General features: G+C 51.5%; 1 protein-coding gene across 1 annotated transcript in view; it reads right to left on the reverse strand.

Annotated features, from left to right (window-relative positions):
• The window catches only part of LOC147094639 (uncharacterized), an 84,483-nt gene extending 68,351 nt beyond the window's left edge, over positions 1-16,132 (reverse strand). The window contains exon 1 of the mRNA XM_085974238.1: positions 16,081-16,132. Within this exon, the coding sequence (XP_085830364.1) occupies positions 16,081-16,132 (52 nt within the window). The remainder of the gene's footprint in view (positions 1-16,080) is intronic.
• Positions 16,133-22,302: the final 6,170 nt, after the last annotated feature.

Here is a 22,302-nt window from a genome sequence, read left to right on the forward strand (position 1 = left end):
CAGTAAAGGCCTGTTGTAACCCACTCCTGCAGTCCGTGTCTCAATTATACACGGACATAATACTGGCAACGAGCAGATCCGAACTTACCTACAGTTCTGCACCACCTCATGGGGATCCGTCCCTGAAGTGAAGTTGTCAGAGGTCGAGGCCAGAAGGAAGAAAGAAAAAAAAAACAGAAGAAATGGGCGTCGACCGTGGGCAACCGCCTCTGATTCATCAGAGTTGAAGATTTGCAGGAGAGGCTGTCGAGAGCGGGGCTTGGTTATCCTGTCTATGGTGTTCCAGCTAATCAGGCTGGTGGCAGGTAGTACACTGATCCTTCCTGGGCTGCGGCGGGCTAGAGCTCGATCGGGTGGCTTTTCAATGGGGCCGAGCAGCGTTGTCGGGAAGAGGAGAGAGAGAGAGAGGGTGGAGCACACAGGGCGCGGCCGGTGCTACGAAGCCGGGCAGCGTACAGACCCGAGAAGAGGGAGGAAAGTGTCCCGGAGGGTTTGCTCTGACGATGGGAAAATAAAAGAAATTAGAAGCGCAGAAAGCCGCGAGGAGCTGCAGTTTGCCACGGGGACCGCGGAGAGTGGCGTTAGCAGCAGTGCGGGGGGGAAGTGCGCGAAGACCATAGGGCGTCGCCATCAAGGCATGAAAACGCCAGTAACAGCGCTAGCAGCAGCGGAGAAGACAGAAAGCGCGGGAGGCGCCATCATAATCCAGCGGGGAAGAAGGCAAAGCGCGGGAGGCGCCATTTTGTTAAATTGGGGAAGAAGGCAAAGCGCGGGAGGCGCCATCTTAGATTTCCAAGATGCCGAAGACTGGCAATATCACTGCCTTCGATAATGCAATAGAAGACTGGACCACGTATGTGGAAAGAGTCGAAGTATATTGCAAGGCAAACGAAGTAGCCGATGAGAAAAAGGCATCGGTACTACTAAACTTAATGGGCGCAAGAACGTACGGCCTATTGCGGGACCTGATTACTCCAGCCAAACCGATGGCGAAGAGTTTTAACGAAATTGTTGATATCCTACAGGAACACCTAAATCCTACACCGCTGCTGATAGCAGAAAGATTTAAAATTCCACAGGAGGAATCAGCATAAAGATGAGAGCAATGCTGATTACCTTACGGAACTATGCAAGCTATCAAAGCACTGCCAGTTCGGAGCAGGACTGACAGATACTCTATGGGACAAATTTGTCTGTGGACTCCTGAGTGAAGGAACCCAGAAGAGGTTACTCTCAGAGAAAGAGCTGACGCTAGATAAGGCTTTCAGCGTGGCAGTATCGTACGAAGCAGCAGCAAGGGGAGCTGCGGAAATACAGCAAAAGCCACAGGAATACGGCACCCACGAAATGACATGGGGATTTGAAAAATGCTATCGCTGCGGCAGAACAACCCATGACCAGAAGGACTGCTGGTCCAAGTACAAAATATGCAGGCAATGTGGAAAGATGGGACACATTGCACGAGTTTGCAGGTCTGGGAAGAAGACTAACAACAACAAAAAGGTTACTAAGGAACAGTACAGGAAAGTACAAAAGATGACGGACAGTAGTTCTGAAGACCAGAAGAGCGATAGTGAATCCGGGAACAAGAGACTAAGCTGTCTCAAACTTCACAACGTAATCGCAAAAGAGGATCACCGAACCATGTGGGTCACCCTCACGATAGCAGGGTCCCAAGTCAAAATGGAATTGGATACAGGATCAGCCCTGACCGTTATGAATCGACGAGACTACGAGCAGCTATTCTCCCACATACCCTTGAAAGAGACATCCATTGTCTTGAAGACATATACGGGGCAGAAAGTATACCCCAGAGGGAAAATAAGGGTGCCTGTCGAATACAACGGCAAGGAAATACAGAAATTGTATCTGTACATACTGCAAGATGGTGGACCACCATTATTGGGACGTGAATGGATCAGAAAGATGAGTTTAGACTGGCACTCCATTCAGGCACTGACGGTGGCTGGTAAAAAGGATGACGACGTCACACCTGGACGATTGTCAAAAATCTTAGCTAACGCCAAAGAGGTATTTCAACAAGAACTGGGAACTCTTAAAGGCGTAACCGCCTCGATAAAAATAGAAGAGAATGCAATTCCCAAGTTTTTCAAAGCAAGACCGGTACCGTATGCAATTCGCCCAGCCGTTGAGGCAGAGCTGGAGAATCTGGAGAATGCAGGCGTGTTATCTAAGGTAGACTGGAGCGAGTGGGCGACACCCATCGTTCCTGTCATGAAGAAAACGTTAAACAATAAGTCTGAGGAGCCAAGGAAGGTTCGCATCTGTGGGGACTTCAAGGTGACGGTGAACCCAGTCCTTCACACAGTACAATATCCTCTCCCGAGGATAGAAGATATTTTCGCCTCACTATCTGGAGGGAAGCGTTTTACAAAAATTGACCTAGCACAAGCATATTTGCAGATGGAGGTTGAAGAATCCTCTAGGAAGTATCTCACGATAAACACTCACAAAGGTCTTTACCAGTATAATCGACTGGTATTCGGAGTAGCATCAGCTCCGGCGATATGGCAAAGAGCGATGGAACAAGTCCTGCAAGGGATTCCGGGGACTCAGTGTTACTTGGACGACATCCTAGTGACAGGTGAAGATGACAGTGAACACCTTGCCAACCTAGAGCAGGTGCTCACTAGACTAAGAGAACATGGGCTACGAGCCAATCGCCCCAAGTGCGAGTTTTTTAAGAAACAGATATCGTATTGTGGCCACGTGATTGATGAAGAGGGGTTACATAAGTCCCCTGACAAAATTGAAGCGGTCGTTAAGGCTCCAGCGCCTGAAAATGTGTTGCAACTGAGGTCATTCCTCGGATTGGTGAATTACTACCATAAGTTTTTGCCGAATTTGTCCACAATTCTGCACCCACTGAACGCCCTACTACAAACTGGAGTAGCATGGAAATGGAGCGATGAACGTAAGCGGGCCTTTCAGAAGAGTAAAGACCAAATCACTTCAAGAGAAGTATTGGCTCACTACAACCCATCACTACCGATAAGACTGACGTGTGATGCGTCTCCCTACGGCATTGGAGCGGTACTGTCACGTAAATTCCTTGATGGTTCAGAGAGGCCGATAGCTTTTGCGTCACGCTCGTTAACTTCAGCCGAGCGTAACTACGCCCAGATTGACAGAGAGGCCCTCAGCCTGGTGTGGGGGGTGAAGAAGTTCAATCACTACCTGCACGGTCAGAAATTTACTCTACTAACCGATCATCAACCTCTTGTCTCCATTTTCAACCCTCAGAAGGGCGTACCGATAATGACAGCACAACGGCTACAGAGGTGGTCCCTTTTCCTAGGGGCACACCAATATGACATCGAGTACAAAGGAACTAAACAGCATGGGAATGCTGATGGATTGTCGCGCCTACTGTTGCCGATGGTGGAAGAAGCACCTGCAGTGGATCCTGTGGAGATATTCCACTCGACCATAGTCGAATGTCTACCTGTGACGAATGCAAACATAGAAAAGGAAACACGAAATGACCCGACACTCTCCAGGGTCTATGATTTAATGGTGAAGGGATGGCCAGCACATGGCGAACCACTGTTGCCAGCATTCTTGCCGAGAAGAGAACAGCTGTCAGTGTGCAGAGGAACCTTGATGTGTGGATCCAGAGTAGTAATTCCACCCAAATTGAAGGATAGAGTGAGTGCTCAATGAGCTTCATGAGGGCCATCTGGGAGGGGTAAAAATGAAGAACTTAGCCAGAGCGTTTGTGTGGTGGCCGGGAATCGATAGAGAAATCGAAGAGATGACCAAGAGCTGTACAGGATGCCAGAAGGTCCAAAACGCCCCACCACAAGCCCCTCTACATCCATGGGAGTGGCCCTCATCTCCATGGCAAAGGGTGCACATTGATTTTGCTGGTCCATTTATGGACTCGATGTTTTTAATTGCGGTGGATGCACATTCAAAGTGGCCAGAGGTAATAAAAATGTCCTCAACCACCACAGAAAAAACTATCACAGTCTTACAAACCATATTCGCCAGAAATGGGCTGCCTGAACAGATTTGCGCCGACAATGGACCACAGTTTGTGTCTGAAGAGTTCCAGAGGTTCTTAAAGAACAATGGTGTTAAGCATTACACATCCGCCCCATATCATCCAGCCACCAATGGATTGGCTGAGAGGTTCGTTCAAACATTCAAGAAGGCTATCAAGGCAATGTGTAATGAAGACATACCCCTACAACACAAGGTGGATAACTTCTTGTTTGCCTACCGGAATGCGACACATGCGGTTACCAACCAAACTCCAGCCATGATGTTCTTCAATCGAAGACTACGATGCCGCTTGGATTTGGTTAAGCCAAACATCAGAAGAGATGTGGAGAACAGGCAGTTTCAGAATATGAATGAAAGGCCGACCAGGAGTTTTAAGATAGGTCAACCAGTTTTGGCCCGGGACTACCACACAGAGAAATGGCAGCCAGGAACGATCTGCACACGGCAAGGACCCCTAATGTATACCGTGGATGTTGGAGAGAGCATTGTAAGACGCCATGCTGACCAGATTCTAGAGTCACTGGAAAACGTCAACTCCACACCACGATCTGATACACCTGGCGATGAAACCGAAGTATCAATTGCATCTACCTCAGAATCGGTGATATTGGAAGCAGACGAACCAAACAACGACGTTGATCCCGAATCAACTTTGCCAGAAGAACCTGATACCCCAAAGAGGCGTTATCCAAACAGAATCAGGAAGCCTCCTCAAAGACTGAACTTATAATTGCTTAACTTCAGCTAATGTATCTAGCAACTGTAATTGTAAATATGTTATTTAATTATTAATCGAATGTTATGTACTGCTTAGCTAAAAGGGGAGGAATTGTAGTTTATGTACTTTGCAGAAGGAACTATATTCTGCAGCCCCTGTATACTGCAGTACCAGTAGTGACCACCCCTGTATATAAGCCTGTGTAGTAACTTTTGCATAGTAGTTCCAGTTTGTCTCCACTCAGTAAAGACCTATGGTAACCCACTCCTGCAGTCTGTGTCTCAATTACACACGGACATAATAGACATCTCCCTGAGAGAGAGGGACTGAGACACCAGTCAGTGTACAGATATCTCCCTGAGAGAGAGGGACTGAGAGACACCAGTCAGTGTACAGATATCTCCCTGAGAGAGAGGGACTGAGAGACACCAGTCAGTGTACAGATATCTCCCTGAGAGAGGGACTGAGAGACACCAGTCAGTGTACAGATATCTCCCTGAGAGAGAGGGACTGAGAGACACCAGTCAGTGTACAGATATCTCCCTGAGAGAGAGGGACTGAGAGACACCAGTCAGTGTACAGACATCTCCCTGAGAGAGAGGGACTGAGAGACATCAGTCAGTGTACAGATATCTCCCTGAGAGAGAGGGACTGAGAGACCACTCAGTGGACAGATATCTCCCTGAGAGAGGGACTGAGAGACACCAGTCAGTGTACAGACATCTCCCTGAGAGAGAGGGACTGAGAGACACCAGTCAGTGTACAGATATCTCCCTGAGAGAGAGGGACTGAGACACCACTCAGTGGACAGATATCTCCCTGAGAGAGAGGGACTGAGAGACACCAGTTAGTGTACAGATATCACCCGGAGAGAGAGAGGGGACTGAGAGACACCAGTCAGTGTACAGATCTCTCCCTGAGAGAGAGGGACTGAGAGACGCCAGTCAGAGTACAGATATCTCCCTGAGAGAGAGGGACTGAGAGACACCAGTCAGTGTACAGATATCTCCCTGAGAGAGAGGGACTGAGAGACACCAGTCAGTGTACAGATATCTCCCTGAGAGAGAGGGACTGAGAGACACCAGTCAGTGTACAGATATCACCCTGAGAGAGAGGGACTGAGAGACATCAGTCAGTGTACAGATATCTCCCTGAGAGAGAAGGACTTAGGGACACCAGTCAATGTACAGATAACTCCCTGAGATAGAGGTTACTGAGATACACCATTCAGTGTACAGATATCTCCCTGAGAAAGAGAGGGACTGAGACACCAGTCAGCGTACAGATATCTCCCTGAGAGAGAGGGAACTGAGAGACACCAGTCAGTGTACATATACCTCCCTGAGAGAGAGAGGGACTGAGAGACACCAGTCAGTGTATAGATATCTCCCTGAGAGAGAGGGGCCGAGAGACACCAGTCAGTGTACAGATATCTCCCTGAGAGAAAGGGACTGAGAGACACTAGTCAGTGTACAGATATCTCCCTGAGAGAGGGACTGAGAGGCACCAGTCAGTGTACAGATATCTCCCTGAGAGAGAGGGACTGAGAGACACCAGTCAGTGTACAGATATCTCCCTGAGAGAGAGGGACTGAGAGACACCAGTCAGTGTACAGATATCTCCCTGAGAGAGAGGGACTGAGAGACACCAGTCAGTGTACAGATATCTCCCTGAGAGAGAGGGACTGAGAGACACCAGTCAGTGTACAGATATCTCCCTCAAAGAGAGAGACTGAGAGACACCAGTCAGTGTACAGATATCTCCCTGAGAGAGAGGGACTGAGAGACACCAGTCAGTGTACAGATAGCTCTCTGAGAGAGAGGGGATTGAGAGACACCAGTCAGTCTACAGATATATCCCTGAGAGAGAGGGACTGAGAGACACCAGTCAGTGTACAGGTATCTCCGAGAGAGAGGGGACTGAGAGACACCTGTCAGTGTACAGATATCTCCCTGAGAGAGAGGGACTGAGAGACACCAGTCAGTGTACAGATATCTCCCTGAGAGAGAGAGGGACTGAGAGACAACAGTCAGTGTACAGATATCTCCCTGAGAGAGGGACTGAGAGACACCAGTCAGTGTACAGATATCTCCCTGAGAGAGAGGGACTGAGAGACACCAGTCAGTGCACAGATATCTCCCTGAGGGAGAGGGACTGAGAGACACCAGTCAGTGTACAGATATCTCCAAGAGAGAGGGACTGAGAGACACCAGTCAGTTTACAGATATCACCCTGAGGGAGAGGGACTGAGAGACAACAGTCAGTGTACAGATATCTCCAAGAGAGAGGGACTGAGAGATACCAGTCAGTGTACAGATATCTCCATGAGGGGGAGAGCGACTGAGAGACAACAGTCAGTGTACAGATATCTCCCTGAGAGAGAGGGGACTGAGAGACACCAGTCAGTGTACAGATATCTCCCTGAGAGAGAGGGACTGAGAGACACCAGTCAGTGTACAGATATCTCCCTGAGAGAGAGGGAACTGGGCGACACCAGTCAGTGTACAGATATCTCCCTGAGAGAGAGGGAACTGAGCGACACCAGTCAGTGTACAGATATCTCCCTGAGAGAGAGAGGGACTGAGAGACACCAGTCAGTGTACAGATATCACCCAGAGGGAGAGGGACTGAGAGACAACAGTCAGTGTACAGATATCTCCAAGAGAGAGGGACTGAGAGATACCAGTCAGTGTACAGATATCTCCCTGAGAGAAAGGGGACTGAGAGACACCAGTCAGTGTACAGACATCTCCCTGAGAGAGAGGGACTGAGAGACACCAGTCAGTGTACAGATATCTCCAAGAGAGAGGGACTGAGAGATACCAGTCAGTGTACAGATATCTCCCTGAGAGAGAGGGACTGAGAGACACCAGTCAGTGTACAGATATCTCCCTGAGAGAGAGGGACTGAGTGACACCAGTCAGTGTACAGATATCTCCCTGAGAGAGAGGGACTGAGAGACACCAGTCAGTGTACAGATATCACCCTGAGGTAGAGGGACTGAGAGACGACAGTCAGTGTACAGATATCTCCCTGAGAGAGAGGGACTGAGAGACACCAGTCAGTGTACAGATATCTCCAAGAGAGAGGGACTGAGAGATACCAGTCAGTGTACAGATATCTCCCTCAGAGGGAGGGGACTGAGAGACACCTGTCGGTGTACAGATATCACCCTGAGAGAGAGGGACTGAGAGACACCAGTCAGTGTATAGATATCACCCTGAGAGAGTGGGACTGAGAGACACCAGTCAGTGTACAGATATCTCCCTGAGAGAGAGAGGGACTGAGAGACACCAGTCAGTGTACAGATATCTCCCTGAGAGAGAGGGACTGAGAGACACCAGTCAGTGTACAGATATCACCCTGAGAGAGAGGGACTGAGAGACATCAATCAGTGTTCAAATATCTCCCTGAGAGAGGGACTGAGAGACAACAGTCAGTGTACAGATATCTCCCTGAGAGAGAGGGACTGAGAGACACCAGTCAGTGTACAGATATCTCCCTGAGAGAGAGGGACTGAGAGACACCAGTCAGTGTACAGATATCTCCCTGAGAGAGAGGGACTGAGAGACACCAGTCAGTGTACAGATATCTCTCTGAGAGAGAGGGACTGAGAGACACCAGTCAGTGTACAGATATCACCCTGAGAGAGAGGGACTGAGAGACATCAATCAGTGTTCAAATATCTCCCTGAGAGAGGGACTGAGAGACAACAGTCAGTGTACAGATATCTCCCTGAGAGAGAGGGACTGAGAGACACCAGTCAGTGTACAGATATCTCCCTGAGAGAGAGGGACTGAGAGACACCAGTCAGTGTACAGATATCTCCCTGAGAGAGAGGGGACTGAGAGATACCAGTCAGTGTACAGATATCTCCCTGAGAGAGAGGAACTGAGAGACACCAGTCAGTGTACAGATATCACCCTGAGGGAGAGGGACTGAGAGACACCAGTCAGTGTACAGGTATCTCCGAGAGAGAGGGGACTGAGAGACACTAGTCAGTGTACAGATATCTCCCTGAGAGAGAGGGACTGAGAGACACCTGTCAGTGTACAGATATCTCCCTGAGAGAGAGGGACTGAGAGACACCAGTCAGTGTACCAATATCTCCCTGAGAGAGAGAGGGACTGAGAGACACCAGTCAGTGTACAGATATCTCCCTGAGAGAGAGGGACTGAGAGACACCAGTCAGTGTACCAATATCTCCCTGAGAGAGAGAGGGACTGAGAGACACCAGTCAGTGTACAGATACCTCACTGAGAGAGAGGGACTGAGAGATACAAGTCAGTGTACAGATATCTCCCTGAGAGAGAGGGGACTGAGAGACACCAGTCAGTGTACAGATACCTCACTGAGAGAGAGGGGACTGAGAGACACCAGTCAGTGTACAGATATCTCCCTGAGAGAGAGGGGACTGAGAGACACCTGTCGGTGTACAGATATCACCCTGAGAGAGAGGGACTGAGAGACACCAGTCAGTGTACAGATATCTCCCTGAGAGAGAGGACTGAGAGACACCAGTCAGTGTACAGATATCTCCCTGAGAGAGAGGGACTGAGAGACACCAGTCAGTGCACAGATATCTCCCTGAGAGAGAGGGACTGAGAGACACCAGTCAGTGTACAGATATCTCCCTGAGAGAGAGGGACTGAGAGACACCAGTCAGTGCACAGATATCTCCCTGAGAGAGAGGGACTGAGAGACACCAGTCAGTGTACAGATATCTCCCTGAGAGAGAGGGACTGAGAGACACCTGTCGGTGTACAGATATCTCCCTGAGAGAGAGGGACTGAGAGACACCAATCAGTGTTCAAATATCTCCCTGAGAGAGGGACTGAGAGACAACAGTCAGTGTACAGCTATCTCCCTGAGAGAGAGGGACTGAGAGACACCAGTCAGTGTACAGATATCTCCCTGAGAGAGAGGGACTGAGAGACACCAATCAGTGTTCAAATATCTCCCTGAGAGAGGGACTGAGAGACACCAGTCAGTGTACAGATATCTCCCTGAGAGAGAGGGACTGAGAGACACCAGTCAGTGTACAGATATCTCCCTGAGAGAGAGGGACTGAGAGACACCAGTCAGTGTACAGATATCTCCCTGAGAGAGAGGGACTGAGAGACACCAGTCAGTGTACAGATATCGCCCTGAGAGAGAGGGACTGAGAGACACTAGTCAGTGTACAGATATCTCCCTGAGAGAGAGAGTGACTGAGAGACACCAGTCAGTGGGCAGATATCTCATAGAAACATAGAAACATAGAAGACAGGAGCAGGAGTGGGCCATTCGGCCCCTCGAGCCTGCTCCGCCATTCAATGAGATCATGGCTGATCATCCAAATTCAGTACCCTGTCCCTGCTTTCTCCCCATATCCCTTGATCCCTTTAGCCTTAAGAAATATATCTAACTCCTTCTTGAATATATTTAATGAATTGGCCTCAACTGCCTTCTGTGGTAGAGAATTCCACAGGTTCACCACTCTCTGGGTGAAGAAATTCCTCCTCATCTCTGTCCTAAATGGCTTACCCCTTATCTTTAGACTGTGACCCCTGGTTCTGGACTCCCCGACCATCGGGAACATCCTTCCTGCATCTAGTCTGTCTAGTCCTGTCAGAATTTTATAAGTTTCAATGAGATCCCCTCTCATTCTTCTAAACTCCAGCGAGTACAAGCCCAATCGACCCACCTTCTCCTCATACGTCATCCCTGTCATCCCAGGTATCAGCCTGGTGAATCTTCGCTGCACTCCCTCCATGGCAAGAACATCCTTCCTCAGATAAGGCGACCAAAACTGCACACAATACTCAAGATGTGGTCTCACCAAGGCCCTGTACAACTGCAGCAAGACATCCTTGTTCCTGTACTCAAACCCTCTCGCTACGAAGGCCAACATACCATTTGCCTTCTTAACCGCCTGCTGCACCTGCATGCTTACTTTCAGCGACTGGTGCACAAGGACGCCCAGGTCTCATTGCACTTCCCCTTCTCCCAATCTATTGCCATTTAGATAATAATCTGCCTTCCTGTTTTTGACACCAAAATGGATAACCTCGCATTTATCCACGTTATACTGCATCTGCCATGCTTCTGCCCAATCACCCAACCTGTCCAAATCATACTGGAGTTTCTCGGCATCCCCCTCACAGCACACACGGCCACCCAGCTTTGTGTCGTCTGCAAACTTGGAGATATTACATCTAGTTCCCTCGTCCAGATCATTAATATATATTGTGAATAGCTGGGGTCCAAGGACCGATCCCTGCGGTACCCCACTAGTCACTGCCTGCCACTCGGAAAAAGACCCGTTTATTCCAACTCTTTGTTTTCTGTCTGCCAACCAGTTCTCTATCCAAGTCAGTACCTTGCCCCCAATCCCATGTGCCTTAATTTTACATGCTAATCTCTTATGCGGGACCTTATCGAAAGCCTTTTGGAAATCCAAATACACCACATCCACTAGTTCTCCTGAGAGAGAGGGACTGAGAGACACCAGTCAGTGTACAGATATCTCCAAGAGAGAGGGACTGAGAGACACCAGTCAGTGTACAGATATCTCCCTGAGAGAGAGGGGACTGAGAGACACCAGTCAGTGTACAGATATCTCCCTGAGAGAGAGGGACTGAGAGACACCTGTCGGTGTACAGATATCTCTCTGAGAGAGAGGGACTGAGAGACACCAGTCAGTGTACAGATATATCCCTGAGAGAGAGGGACTGAGAGACACCAGTCAGTGTACAGATATCTCCCTGAGAGAGAGGGACTGAGAGACACCAATCAGTGTTCAAATATCTCCCTGAGAGAGGGACTGAGAGACAACAGTCAGTGTACAGCTATCTCCCTGAGAGAGAGGGACTGAGAGACACCAGTCAGTGTACAGATATCTCCCTGAGGGGGAGAGGGACTGAGAGACACCAGTCAGTGTACAGATATCTCCCCGAGAGAGAGGGACTGAGAGACACCAGTCAGTGTACAGATATCTCCAAGAGAGAGGGACTGAGAGACACCAGTCAGTGTACAGATATCTCCAAGAGAGAGGGACTGAGAGACACCAGTCAGTGTACAGATATCTCCCTGAGAGAGAGGGACTGAGACACCAGTCAGTGTACAGATATCTCCCTGAGAGAGAGGGACTGAGAGACACCAGTCAGTGTACAGATATCTCCCTGAGAGAGAGGGACTGAGAGACACCAGTCAGTGTACAGATATCTCCCTGAGAGAGAGGGACTGAGAGACACAAGTCAGTGTACAGATATCTCCCTGAGAGAGAGAGGGACTGAGAGACACCAGTCAGTGGGCAGATATCTCATAGAAACATAGAAACATAGAAGATAGGAGCAGGAGTAGGCCATTCGGCCCCTCGAGCCTGCTCCGCCATTCAATGTGATCATGGCTGATCATCCAAACTCAGTACCCTGTCCCTGCCTTCTCCCCATACCCCTTGATCCCTTTAGCCTTAAGAAATATATCTAACTCCTTCTTGAATATATTTAATGAATTGGCCTCAACTGCCTTCTGTGTTAGAGAATTCCACAGGTTCACCACTCTCTGGGTGAAGAAATTCCTCCTCATCTCTGTCCTAAATGGCTTACCCCTTATCTTTAGACTGTGACCCCTGGTTCTGGACTCCCCGACCATCGGGAACATCCTTCCTGCATCTAGTCTGTCTAGTCCTGTCAGAATTTTATAAGTTTCGATGAGATCCCCTCTCATTCTTCTAAACTCCAGCGAGTACAAGCCCAATCGACCCAATCTCTCCTCATACGTCATTCCTGCCATCCCAGGTATCAGCCTGGTGAATCTTCGCTGCACTCCCTCCATGGCAAGAACATCCTTCCTCAGATAAGGTGACCAAAACTGCACACAATACTCAAGATGTGGCCTCACCAAGGCCCTGTACAACTGCAGCAAGACATCCTTGTTCCTGTACTCGAACCCTCTCGCTACGAAGGCCAACATACCATTTGCCTTCTTAACCGCCTGCTGCACCTGCATGCTTACTTTCAGCGACTGGTGCACAAGGACGCCCAGGTCTCGTTGCACTTCCCCTTCTCCCAATCTATTGCAATTTAGATAATAATCTGCCTTCCTGTTTTTGACACCAAAATGGATAACCTCGCATTTATCCACGTTATATTGCATCTGCCATGCTTCTGCCCAATCACCCAACCTGTCCAAATCATACTGAAGTTTCTCGGCATCCCCCTCACAGCACACACGGCCACCCAGCTTTGTGTCGTCTGCAAACTTTCAAATATTACATCTAGTTCCCTCGTCCAGATCATTAATATATATTGTGAATAGCTGGGGTCCTAGGACCGATCCCTGCGGTACCCCACTAGTCACTGCCTGCCACTCGGAAAAAGAGCCGTTTATTCCAACTCTTTGTTTTCTGTCTGCCAACCAGTTCTCTATCCAAGTCAGTACCTTGCCCCCAATCCCATGTGCCTTAATTTTACATGCTAATCTCTTATGCGGGACCTTATCGAAAGCCTTTTGGAAATCCAAATACACCACATCCACTGGTTCTCCTGAGAGAGAGGAGACTGAGAGGCACCAGTCAGTGTACAGATATCTCCCTGAGAGAGAGGGACTGAGAGACACCAGTCAGTGTACAGATATCTCCCTGAGAGAGAGGGACTGAGAGACACCAGTCAGTGTGCAGATATCTCCCTGAGAGAGGGGGACTGAGAGACACCAGTCAGTGTACAGATATCTCCCTGAGAGAGAGGGACTGAGAGACACCAGTCAGTGTACAGATATCTCCCTGAGAGAGAGAGGGACTGAGAGACACCAGTCAGTGTCCAGATATCTCCCTGAGAGAGAGGGACTGAGAGACACCAGTCAGTGTACAGATATCTCCCTGAGAGAGAGGGACTGAGAGACACCAGTCAGTGTACAGATATCTCCCTGAGAGAGAGGGACTCAGAGACACCAGTCATTGTACAGATATCTCCCTGAGAGAGTGGGACTGAGAGACACCAGTCATTGTACAGATATCTCCCTGAGAGAGAGGGACTGAGAGACACCAGTCAGTGTACAGATATCTCCCTGAGAGAGAGGGACTGAGAGACACCAGTCAGTGTACAGATATCTCCCTGAGAGAGAGGGACTGAGAGACACCAGTCAGTGTACAGATATCTCCCTGAGGGAGAGGGACTGAGAGACACCAGTCAGTGTACGGATATCTCCCTGAGAGAGAGGGACTGAGAGACATCAGTCAGTGTACAGATATCTCCCTGAGGGAGAGGGACTGAGAGACACCAGTCAGTGTATGGATATCTCCCTGAGAGAGAGGGACTGAGAGACACCAGTCAGTGTCCAGATATCTCCCTGAGAGAGAGGGACTGAGAGACACCAGTCAGTGTACAGATATCTCCCTGAGAGAGGGGGACTGAGAGACACCAGTCAGTGTCCAGATAACTCCCTGAGAGAGAGAGTGACTGAGAGACACCAGTCAATGTACAAATATATCCCTGAGAGAGAGGGACTGAGAGACACCAGTCAGTGTACAGATATCTCCCTGAGAAAGGGACTGAGAGACACCAGTCAGTGTACAGATATCTCCCTGAGAGAGAGGGGACTGAGAGACACCAGTCAGTGTACAGGTATCTCCCTGAGAGAGGGACTGAGAGACAACAGTCAGTGTACAGATATCTCCCCGAGAGAGAGGGACTGAGACACACCAGTCAGTGTACAGATATCTCACTGAGAGAGAGGGGACTGAGAGACACCAGTCAATGTACAGATAACTCACTGAGAGAGAGGGGACTGAGAGACACCAGTCAATGTACAGATATCTCCCTGAGGGAGAGGGACTGAGAGACACCAATCAATATACTGATATCTCCCTCTCTGTCTCCCTCTTTCTCTCACTCTCCCTTTCGATCTCTATCTCGCTCTGTCAATTTTTCCATCTCTTGCTAGCTCTATCTTTCACTCGTTCTCTCTATCTCTCTCTCCCTCTCTCTGTCTCTCTCTCTCCCTCGCTCTCTGTCTATCCCTCTCCGTCTCTGTCTCTTTGCCTCTATTTCCCTGTCTCTATCCTTCTGTCTCTCCATCTCTCTCTCTCTGTGTCCCTCTCCCTCCCTCCCTCTGTCTTTCTCTCTCTCTACACGTCTCCCTTTCTCTCTACCTCCTTCGCTGTCTCTATCTGTCTTTTTCTCTCTCTGTCTCTCTCTCTCCCTCTCTCCGTTTCGCGCTCTCTCTCACTTCGTCTCTCTCTCTCTCGCCCCCTCTCTTTCACTCTGTCCCTCTGCCTCTCTCCATCTCTCTTTTGCTCTGTCCATCCGTCCCTCTCCCCCTCTCTCTTTCTCTCTCCATCCACCTCTCTCTCCCGGTCCCTCTATCCCCCACCCCCTCTGCCCCTCTCTCTTTCCCCGTCTCTCCCTCTCTCTCTCCATCCCTCTCTCTCTCTCCATCATCCCTCTCTCTCTCTCTCTCCCCCCTCTCTCTCTCTCTCTGCCTCTCCCCCTCTCTCTCTGCATCCCTCTCTTTCTCCATCATCCCTCTCTCCCTCTCCCTCTCTCTGCCTCTGCATCTCCCCCTCTCTCTCCCCCCCTCTCTCTCTGTGCCTCTCCCCCTCTCTCTCCATCCCTCTCTCTCTGCCTCTCCCCCTCTCTCTGCCTCCCCCTCTCTCTCCATCCCTCTCTCTCTCTCTGCCTCTCCCCCTTTCTCTCTCCCCCTCTCTCTCTCCATCCCGCTCTCTCTCCATCATCCCTCTCCCCCTCCCCCTCTCTCCCCCTCTCTCTCTCCCCCTCTCGCTCTCTCTGCCTCTCCCCCTCGCTCTCTCCATCCTTCTCTCTCTCTCTGCCTCTCCCCCTCTCTCTCTCTCCATCCCCCTCTCTCCCTCTCTTGCTCTCTCTGCCTCTCCCCCCCTCTCTCTCTCCCTCTCCCTCTCCCTCTCTGCCCCTCTCCCCCTCTCTCCCCTCTCTCTCTGCCTCTCTGCCTCTCTGCCTCTCCCCCTCTCTCTCTCTCTCCCTCTCTGCCCCTCTCCCCCTCTCCCCCTCTCCCTCTGCCCCTCTCCCCCTGCCCCTCTCCCCCTCTCCCCCTCTCTCTCTCTGCCCTCTCCCTCTCTCTCCCTCTCCCTCTCCGCCCCTCTCCCCCTCTCCCTCTCTCCCTCTCCCTCTCCCCCTCTCTCTCTCTCTCTCTCGCCATCCCCCTCTCACTCTCTCTCTCTCTCCATCCCCCTCTCCCTCTCTCTCTCTCTCCCCCTCTCCCCCTCTCTCTCTCTCCCCCTCTCCCTCTCTCCCTCTCTCTCTCTCTCTCTCTCTCCCTCCCTCTCCCCCACTGCCCCCCCCCCCTCTCCGCCACCCCCTCAGTGTGTTATTCCTTACCTGGTACACAGGCCAGCACAATGCACAGCGCCAGCTCCCTCCCCTGCACCATCACGCCGCACACTAGACGCACCGATCAGACAGGAGGGCGATGTATCTCGATGCTCGGTTGAGGGCTGGTGTGTGCAGCCAGGCCGGGCCTTCTCTCCTCCCGAAGGCTCCTACCCTGTGCTCGCTGCGGAATCAATCCCTGCCTCTCTTTCCGCATCTGTGGATTCAGCATCAGCACCAGGGGCTCCGAGTGACAGCTCCTCCATGACGTCACCCCCAGAGGTACCCGCCCACCCGCCCTTACCATTGGACGGACCCCACGCCAATCAACCGCCCCAGCTTCAGCCACTTAAAGGGGCCACGCGCCACAAATTTCAAACAGTTTGTATTTATCCAGCACAGTGAAATCATCCCCAGGCGATTCACTGGAGCGATTACCAAACAAAACTTGACACCGAGCCACATAAGGACACGGTTGGTAGGGTGGGGAACAGTGGGGTATATATGTACGATATAGAAACATAGAAGATAGGAGCAGGAGTAGGCCATTCGGCCCCTCGAGCCTGCTCTGCCATTCAATGAGATCATGGCTGACCATCCAAATTCAGTACCCTGTCCCTGCCTTCTCCCCATATCCCTTGATCCCTTTAGCCTTAAGAAGTATATCTAACTCCTTCTTGAATATATTTAATGAATTGGCCTCAACTGCCTTCTGTGGTAGAGAATTCCACAGGTTCACCACTCTCTGGGTGAAGAAATTCCTCCTCATCTCTGTCCTTAGATATATTTCTTAAGGCTAAAGGGAGCGTGGGATATGGGGAGAAGGCAGGGACAGGGTACTGAATTTGGATGATCAGCCATGATCTCATTGAATGGTGGAACAGGCTCGAGGGGCCGAATGGCCTACTCCTGCTCCTATCTTCTATGTTTCTATGTTTCCTAAAAGGCTTACCCCTTATCCTTAGACTGTGACCCCTGGTTCTGGACTCCCCGACCATCGGGAACATCCTTCCTGCATCTAGTCTGTCTAGTCCTGTTAGAATTTTATATGATTCAATGAGATCCCCTCTCATTCTTCTAAACTCCAGCGAGTATAAGCCCAATCGACCCAATCTCTCCTCGTATGTCATTCCTGCCATCCCAGGTGTCAGTCTGGTGAATCTTCGCTGCACTCCCTCCATGGCAAGAACATCCTTCCTCAGATAAGGCGACCAAAACTGCACACAATACTCAAGGTGTGGTCTCACCAAGGCCCTGTACAACTGCAGCAAGACATCCTTGTTCCTGTACTCAAACCCTCTCGCTATGAAGGCCAACATACCATTTGCCTTCTTAACCGCCTGCTGCACCTGCATGCTTACCTTCAGCGACTGGTGCACAAGGACACCCAGGTCTCGTTGCACTTCCCCTTCTCCCAATCTATTGCTGTTCAGATAATAATCTGCCTTCTTGTTTTTGCCACCAAAGTGGATAACCTCGCATTTATCCACATTATACTGCATCTGCCATGCTTCTGCCCAATCACCCAACCTGTCCAAATCATCATCATATGTAGGAGGTGTAATGATATCAGCAAATAGAGATGATATTTGCCTGTTCGATTATGGTGCCTTAACAGCATGTTTGCATGTATTGATTGCTTGTGCCTGACCAGCAGAGGCATGTGACCGAGACAAGCAAGGCAGTTCAGTTTAGTTTCAGTTTCGTTCTAGATGCATCACTAGCCTGATGTCTCCTGTAAATGCTGTTAAAAGAGTTGAACAGACTTTAGATTAAAACTCATTCTCTTTCATAAATGTCTCGTCATTGAACCCACAAAGAAATCAACACAGGAGGTATGATCAGTAAGTTCGCAGATGACATGAAAATTGGTGGAGTGGTAAATAGCGAGGAGGGAAGCCTCAGGCGACAGGACGATATAGACGGGTTGGTCAGATGGCAGAACAGTGGCAAATGGAGTTTAAACCTGAAAAGTGTGAGGTGATGCATTTTGGGAGGACTAACAAGGCAAGGGAATACACAATGAATGGTAGGACCCTAGGAAGGACAGAGGATCAGAGGGACCTTGGTGTGCATGTACATAGATCCCTGAAGGCAGCAGGACAGGTAGATAAGGTGGTTAAAAAGGCATATGGGATACTTGCCTTCATTAGCCGAGGCATAGAATATAAGAGCAGGGAGGTTATGATGGGCTGTACAAAACGCTGGTTAGGCCACAGCTGGAATACTGTGTGCAGTTCTGGTCACCACACTATAGGAAGGATGTGACTGCATTGGAGAGGGTGCAGAGGAGATTCACCAGGATGTTACCTGGGCTGGAGCGTTTCAGCTATGAAGAGAGACTGGACAGGCTGGGGTTGTTTTCCTTGGAGCAGAGAAGGCTGAGGGGGGGACCCGATTGAGGTGTACAAAATGATGAGGGGCATAGATAGGGTAGATAGAAAGGAACTTTCCCCTTAGTAGAGGGTCAATAACCAGGGGGCATAGTTTCAAGGTAAGGGGCAGGAGGTTTAGAGGGATTTGAGGAAAAACTTTTTCACCAGAGGGTGGTTGGAATCTGGAACTCACTGCTGAAAGGGTGGTAGAGGCAGGAACCCTCACAACATTCAAGAAGCATTTGGATGAGCACTTGAAACGCCATAGCATACAAGGCTACGGACCAAGTGCTGGAAAATGGATTAGATTAGACAGGGCTTGATGGCCGGCGCGGACACGACGGGCCGAAGGGCCTCTTTCTGTGCTGTAGGACTCTATTATGGCCTAGAAATTCGGTGGGCTGCGCCACCAGTTAGCGCCCAAAGAGGGCACTTAGTGGATTTAGCGCCACTGGCCATGCCTCCCGCGAAATTTAGAGGGGCACCAATGGCGGCGTTAGCCTGTAGCGCTGCGCCGCCACCAATTGTGTCATCGGTGTGCGCAGCGCCCCGCTACCGCCCTGATCGCCAAATTTGGTAGCGCCCCCCCCGCTGTAACGCCGGTCGCAATTCGCAACCGGTTCAGGGGGGCCTACCTGCGGCGGTAGAGGCGCTAATTAAAGGAGAGGTGTGGGGCGGCCATCTTTGTTGTTGGCCGCCTGCCAGCACCTCTCTGCGCTCCCGTCCCTGGCCTCCTAACCCCCCCCCCGCCACGTTGTGTCGGCTGTGTCCCAAGAACCCGGCACTTCTCCTCGGTGCCGGGCTCTTTTGCCGGCACTCGCGATCTCCGATCGCGCTGCAGCAGGCTCCCCCCCTTTAAGAAGGGGAGAAGGCCTGCAGTGCTGCAGCATGTGACGCTGCGGCACGTTGCGCTGCGATTTTCAGTTGCAGCGCCCCAAGACGGATGCGGGGCGCCTCGAGTAGCGCCGCGCTTCCGTTTGGGGCGCTCAAACTGAATATCGGGCTGGCGCTCGCCGCTCCTTCCGGGGCGGTACTTCCGGCGATCAGGCGAGATTGGCGCGGCCATGATCCAGTGGGGGAGAAATTGAGTACAGCCCCGTCGGGGGCACCAGCCTCGCCAGGGTGCTAAAAGTAACGCCCCGGAAACATTTGCGCCCCCGCACCGGAAATTGAGTGGTTGCGCCGCAAAGGGAAGCGCGGCGCTACTGGAGGCGCCCCACATCCCTCTTGGGGCGCTGCACGTGAATATCGTGGTGCTACGTGCTGCAGCGCCACACGCTGCGGCACGTCGCGCTGCGGTATTGCAGGCCTTCCTCACCTTCTTAAAGGGGAGGGGCCTTGTGCAGCGCGATCTGGGGCCCAGCTGGGCCCCCGAGGATCGGGAGTGCAGGCAAAAGGGCCCGGCACCGAGGAGAAGTGCCGGGCTCTTGGAGCGCAGCCGGCACTCCGCCGGTGGGGGAGGGTTCAGGAGGCCGGGGACGGTAGCGCAGGCAGGTGCTGGCAGGCGGCCAAGAACAAAAATGGCCGCCCCACACCTCGCCTTTAATTTGCGCCTCCCCGGCCGCAGGTAGGCCCCCCTGAATCCGTCGGATATAGCGTCCGCCGGTAAATCAGGGGGCGCTGCCCAATATCGTGGCCGGGACGTCAGCGGGGCGCTGCGCACACCGATGACGTCATCGGTAGCGGCGCAGCACTAACGGTTAGCGCCACCACTAACGTCCCGCGGAATTTAGCGGGAGGCGTGGACAGCGCCACGCCCGGGCGCTAGTTGGTTTGCGACCCACTTAGCGCCCTCTTAAGGCACTAACGGGTGGCGCAACCTGCTGAATTTCTCCCCCAGTGTCTTTAACATAGTAAAAACATCCCAAGGTGCTTCACAGGAGCGTAAATAAGACAAAAATTGACACCGAGCCACATAAGGAGATATTAGGGCAGGTGACCAAAAGCTCGGTCAAAGAGGTCAGTTTTAAGGAGCCTCTTATAGGAGGAGCGAGAGGCGGAGAGGTTTAGGGAGGGAATTCCAGAGCTCGGGGCCCAGGCGGCTGAAGGCACGGCCGCCAATGGTGGAGCGATGGAAATCGGGGGATGCGCAAGAGGCCAGAATTGGGGGAGCGCAGAGATCTGGGAGAGTTGTAGGGGCTGGAGGAGGTTACAGAGATAGGGAGGGTGGTAGGGGCTGGAGGAGGTTACAGAGATAGGGAGGGTTGTAGGGGCTGGAGGAGGTTACAGAGAGTAAGGGAGGGTTGTAGGGGCTGGAGGAGGTTACAGAGGTAGGGAGGGTGGTAGGGGCTGGAGGAGGTTACAGAGTTAGGGAGGGTGGTAGGGGCTGGAGGAGGTTACAGAGATAGGGAGGGTTGTAGGGGCTGGAGGAGGTTACAGAGATAGGGAGGGTTGTAGGGGCTGGAGGAGGTTACAGAGATAGGGAGGGTTGTAGGGGCTGGAGGAGGTTACAGAGATAGGGAGGGTGGTAGGGACTGGAGGAGTTTACAGAGATAGGGAGGGTGGTAGGACTGGAGGAGGTTACAGAGATAGGGAGGGTTGTAGGGGCTGGAGGAGGGTACAGAGATAGGGAGGGTTGTAGGAGCTGGAGGAGGTTACAGAGATAGGGAGGGTGGTAGGGGCTCGAGGAGGTTACAGAGATAGGGAGGGTTGTAGGGGCTGGAGGAGGTTACAGAGATAGGGAGGGTTGTACGAGCTGGAGGAGGTTACAGAGATAGGGAGGGTTGTAGGAGCTGGAGGAGGTTACTGAGATAGGGAGGGTTGATGGGGCTGGAGGAGGTTACAGAGATAGGGAGGGTTGTAGGGGCTGGAGGAGGTTACAGAGATAGGGAGGGTGGAAGGGGCTGGAGGAGGTTACAGAGATAGGTAGGGTGGTAGGGGCTGGAGGAGGTTACAGAGATAGGGAGGGTTGTAGGGGCTGGAGGAGTTTACAGAGATAGGGAGGGTTGTAGGGGCTGGAGGAGGTTACAGAGATAGGGAGGGCTGTAGGGACTGGAGGAGGTTACAGAGATAGGGAGGGTTGTAGGGGCTGGAGGAGGTTACAGAGATAGGGAGGGTTGTAGGGGCTGGAGGAGTTTACAGAGATAGGGAGGGTTGTAGGGGCTGGAGGAGGTTACAGAGATAGGGAGGGTTGTAGGGACTGGAGGATGTTACAGAGATAGGGAGGGTTGTAGGGGCTGGAGGAGGTTACAGAGATATGTAGGGTGGTAGGGCTGGAGGAGGTTACAGAGATAGGGAGGGTTGTAGGGTCTGGAGGAGGTACAGAGATAGGGAGGGTTGTAGGGGCTGGAGGAGGTTACAGAGATAGGGAGGGTTGTAGGGACTGGAGGAGGTTACAGAGATAGGGATGGTTGTAGGGGCTGGAGGAGGTCACAGAGATAGGGAGGGTTGTAGGGGATGGAGGAGCTTACAGAGATAGGGATGGTTGTAGGGTCTCGAGGAGGTTACAGAGATAGGGAGGGTTGTAGGAGCTGGAGGAGGTTACAGAGATAGGGAGGGTTGTAGGGGCTGGCGGAGGTTACAGAGATAGGGAGGGGTGTAGGAGCTGGAGGAGGTTACAGAGAGAGTGAGAGACTGGGGGGGAGAGAGAGAGAGAGACTGGGGAGAGAGAGAGTGAGAGACTGGGGGAGAGAGACAGAGAGACTGGGGAGAGAGACTGGGGGAGAGAGAGAGAGAGACTGGGGGAGAGAGAGAGAGAGACTGGGGGAGAGAGAGAGAGAGAGACTGGGGAGAGAGAGAGACTGGGGGAGAGAGAGAGAGAGAGAAAGAGAGAGAGAGAGAGAGAGAGAGAGACAGAGAGAGACAGACAGAGAGAGAGAGAGACAGAGAGAGAGAGAGACAGAGAGAGAGAGAGACA

Source organism: Somniosus microcephalus, unplaced genomic scaffold (genome assembly GCF_052327205.1).
Source record: "Somniosus microcephalus isolate GS21.2 unplaced genomic scaffold, FLI_Smic_1.0 unresolved_chr1, whole genome shotgun sequence".
In the NCBI taxonomy this organism is placed as follows: domain Eukaryota; kingdom Metazoa; phylum Chordata; class Chondrichthyes; order Squaliformes; family Somniosidae; genus Somniosus; species Somniosus microcephalus.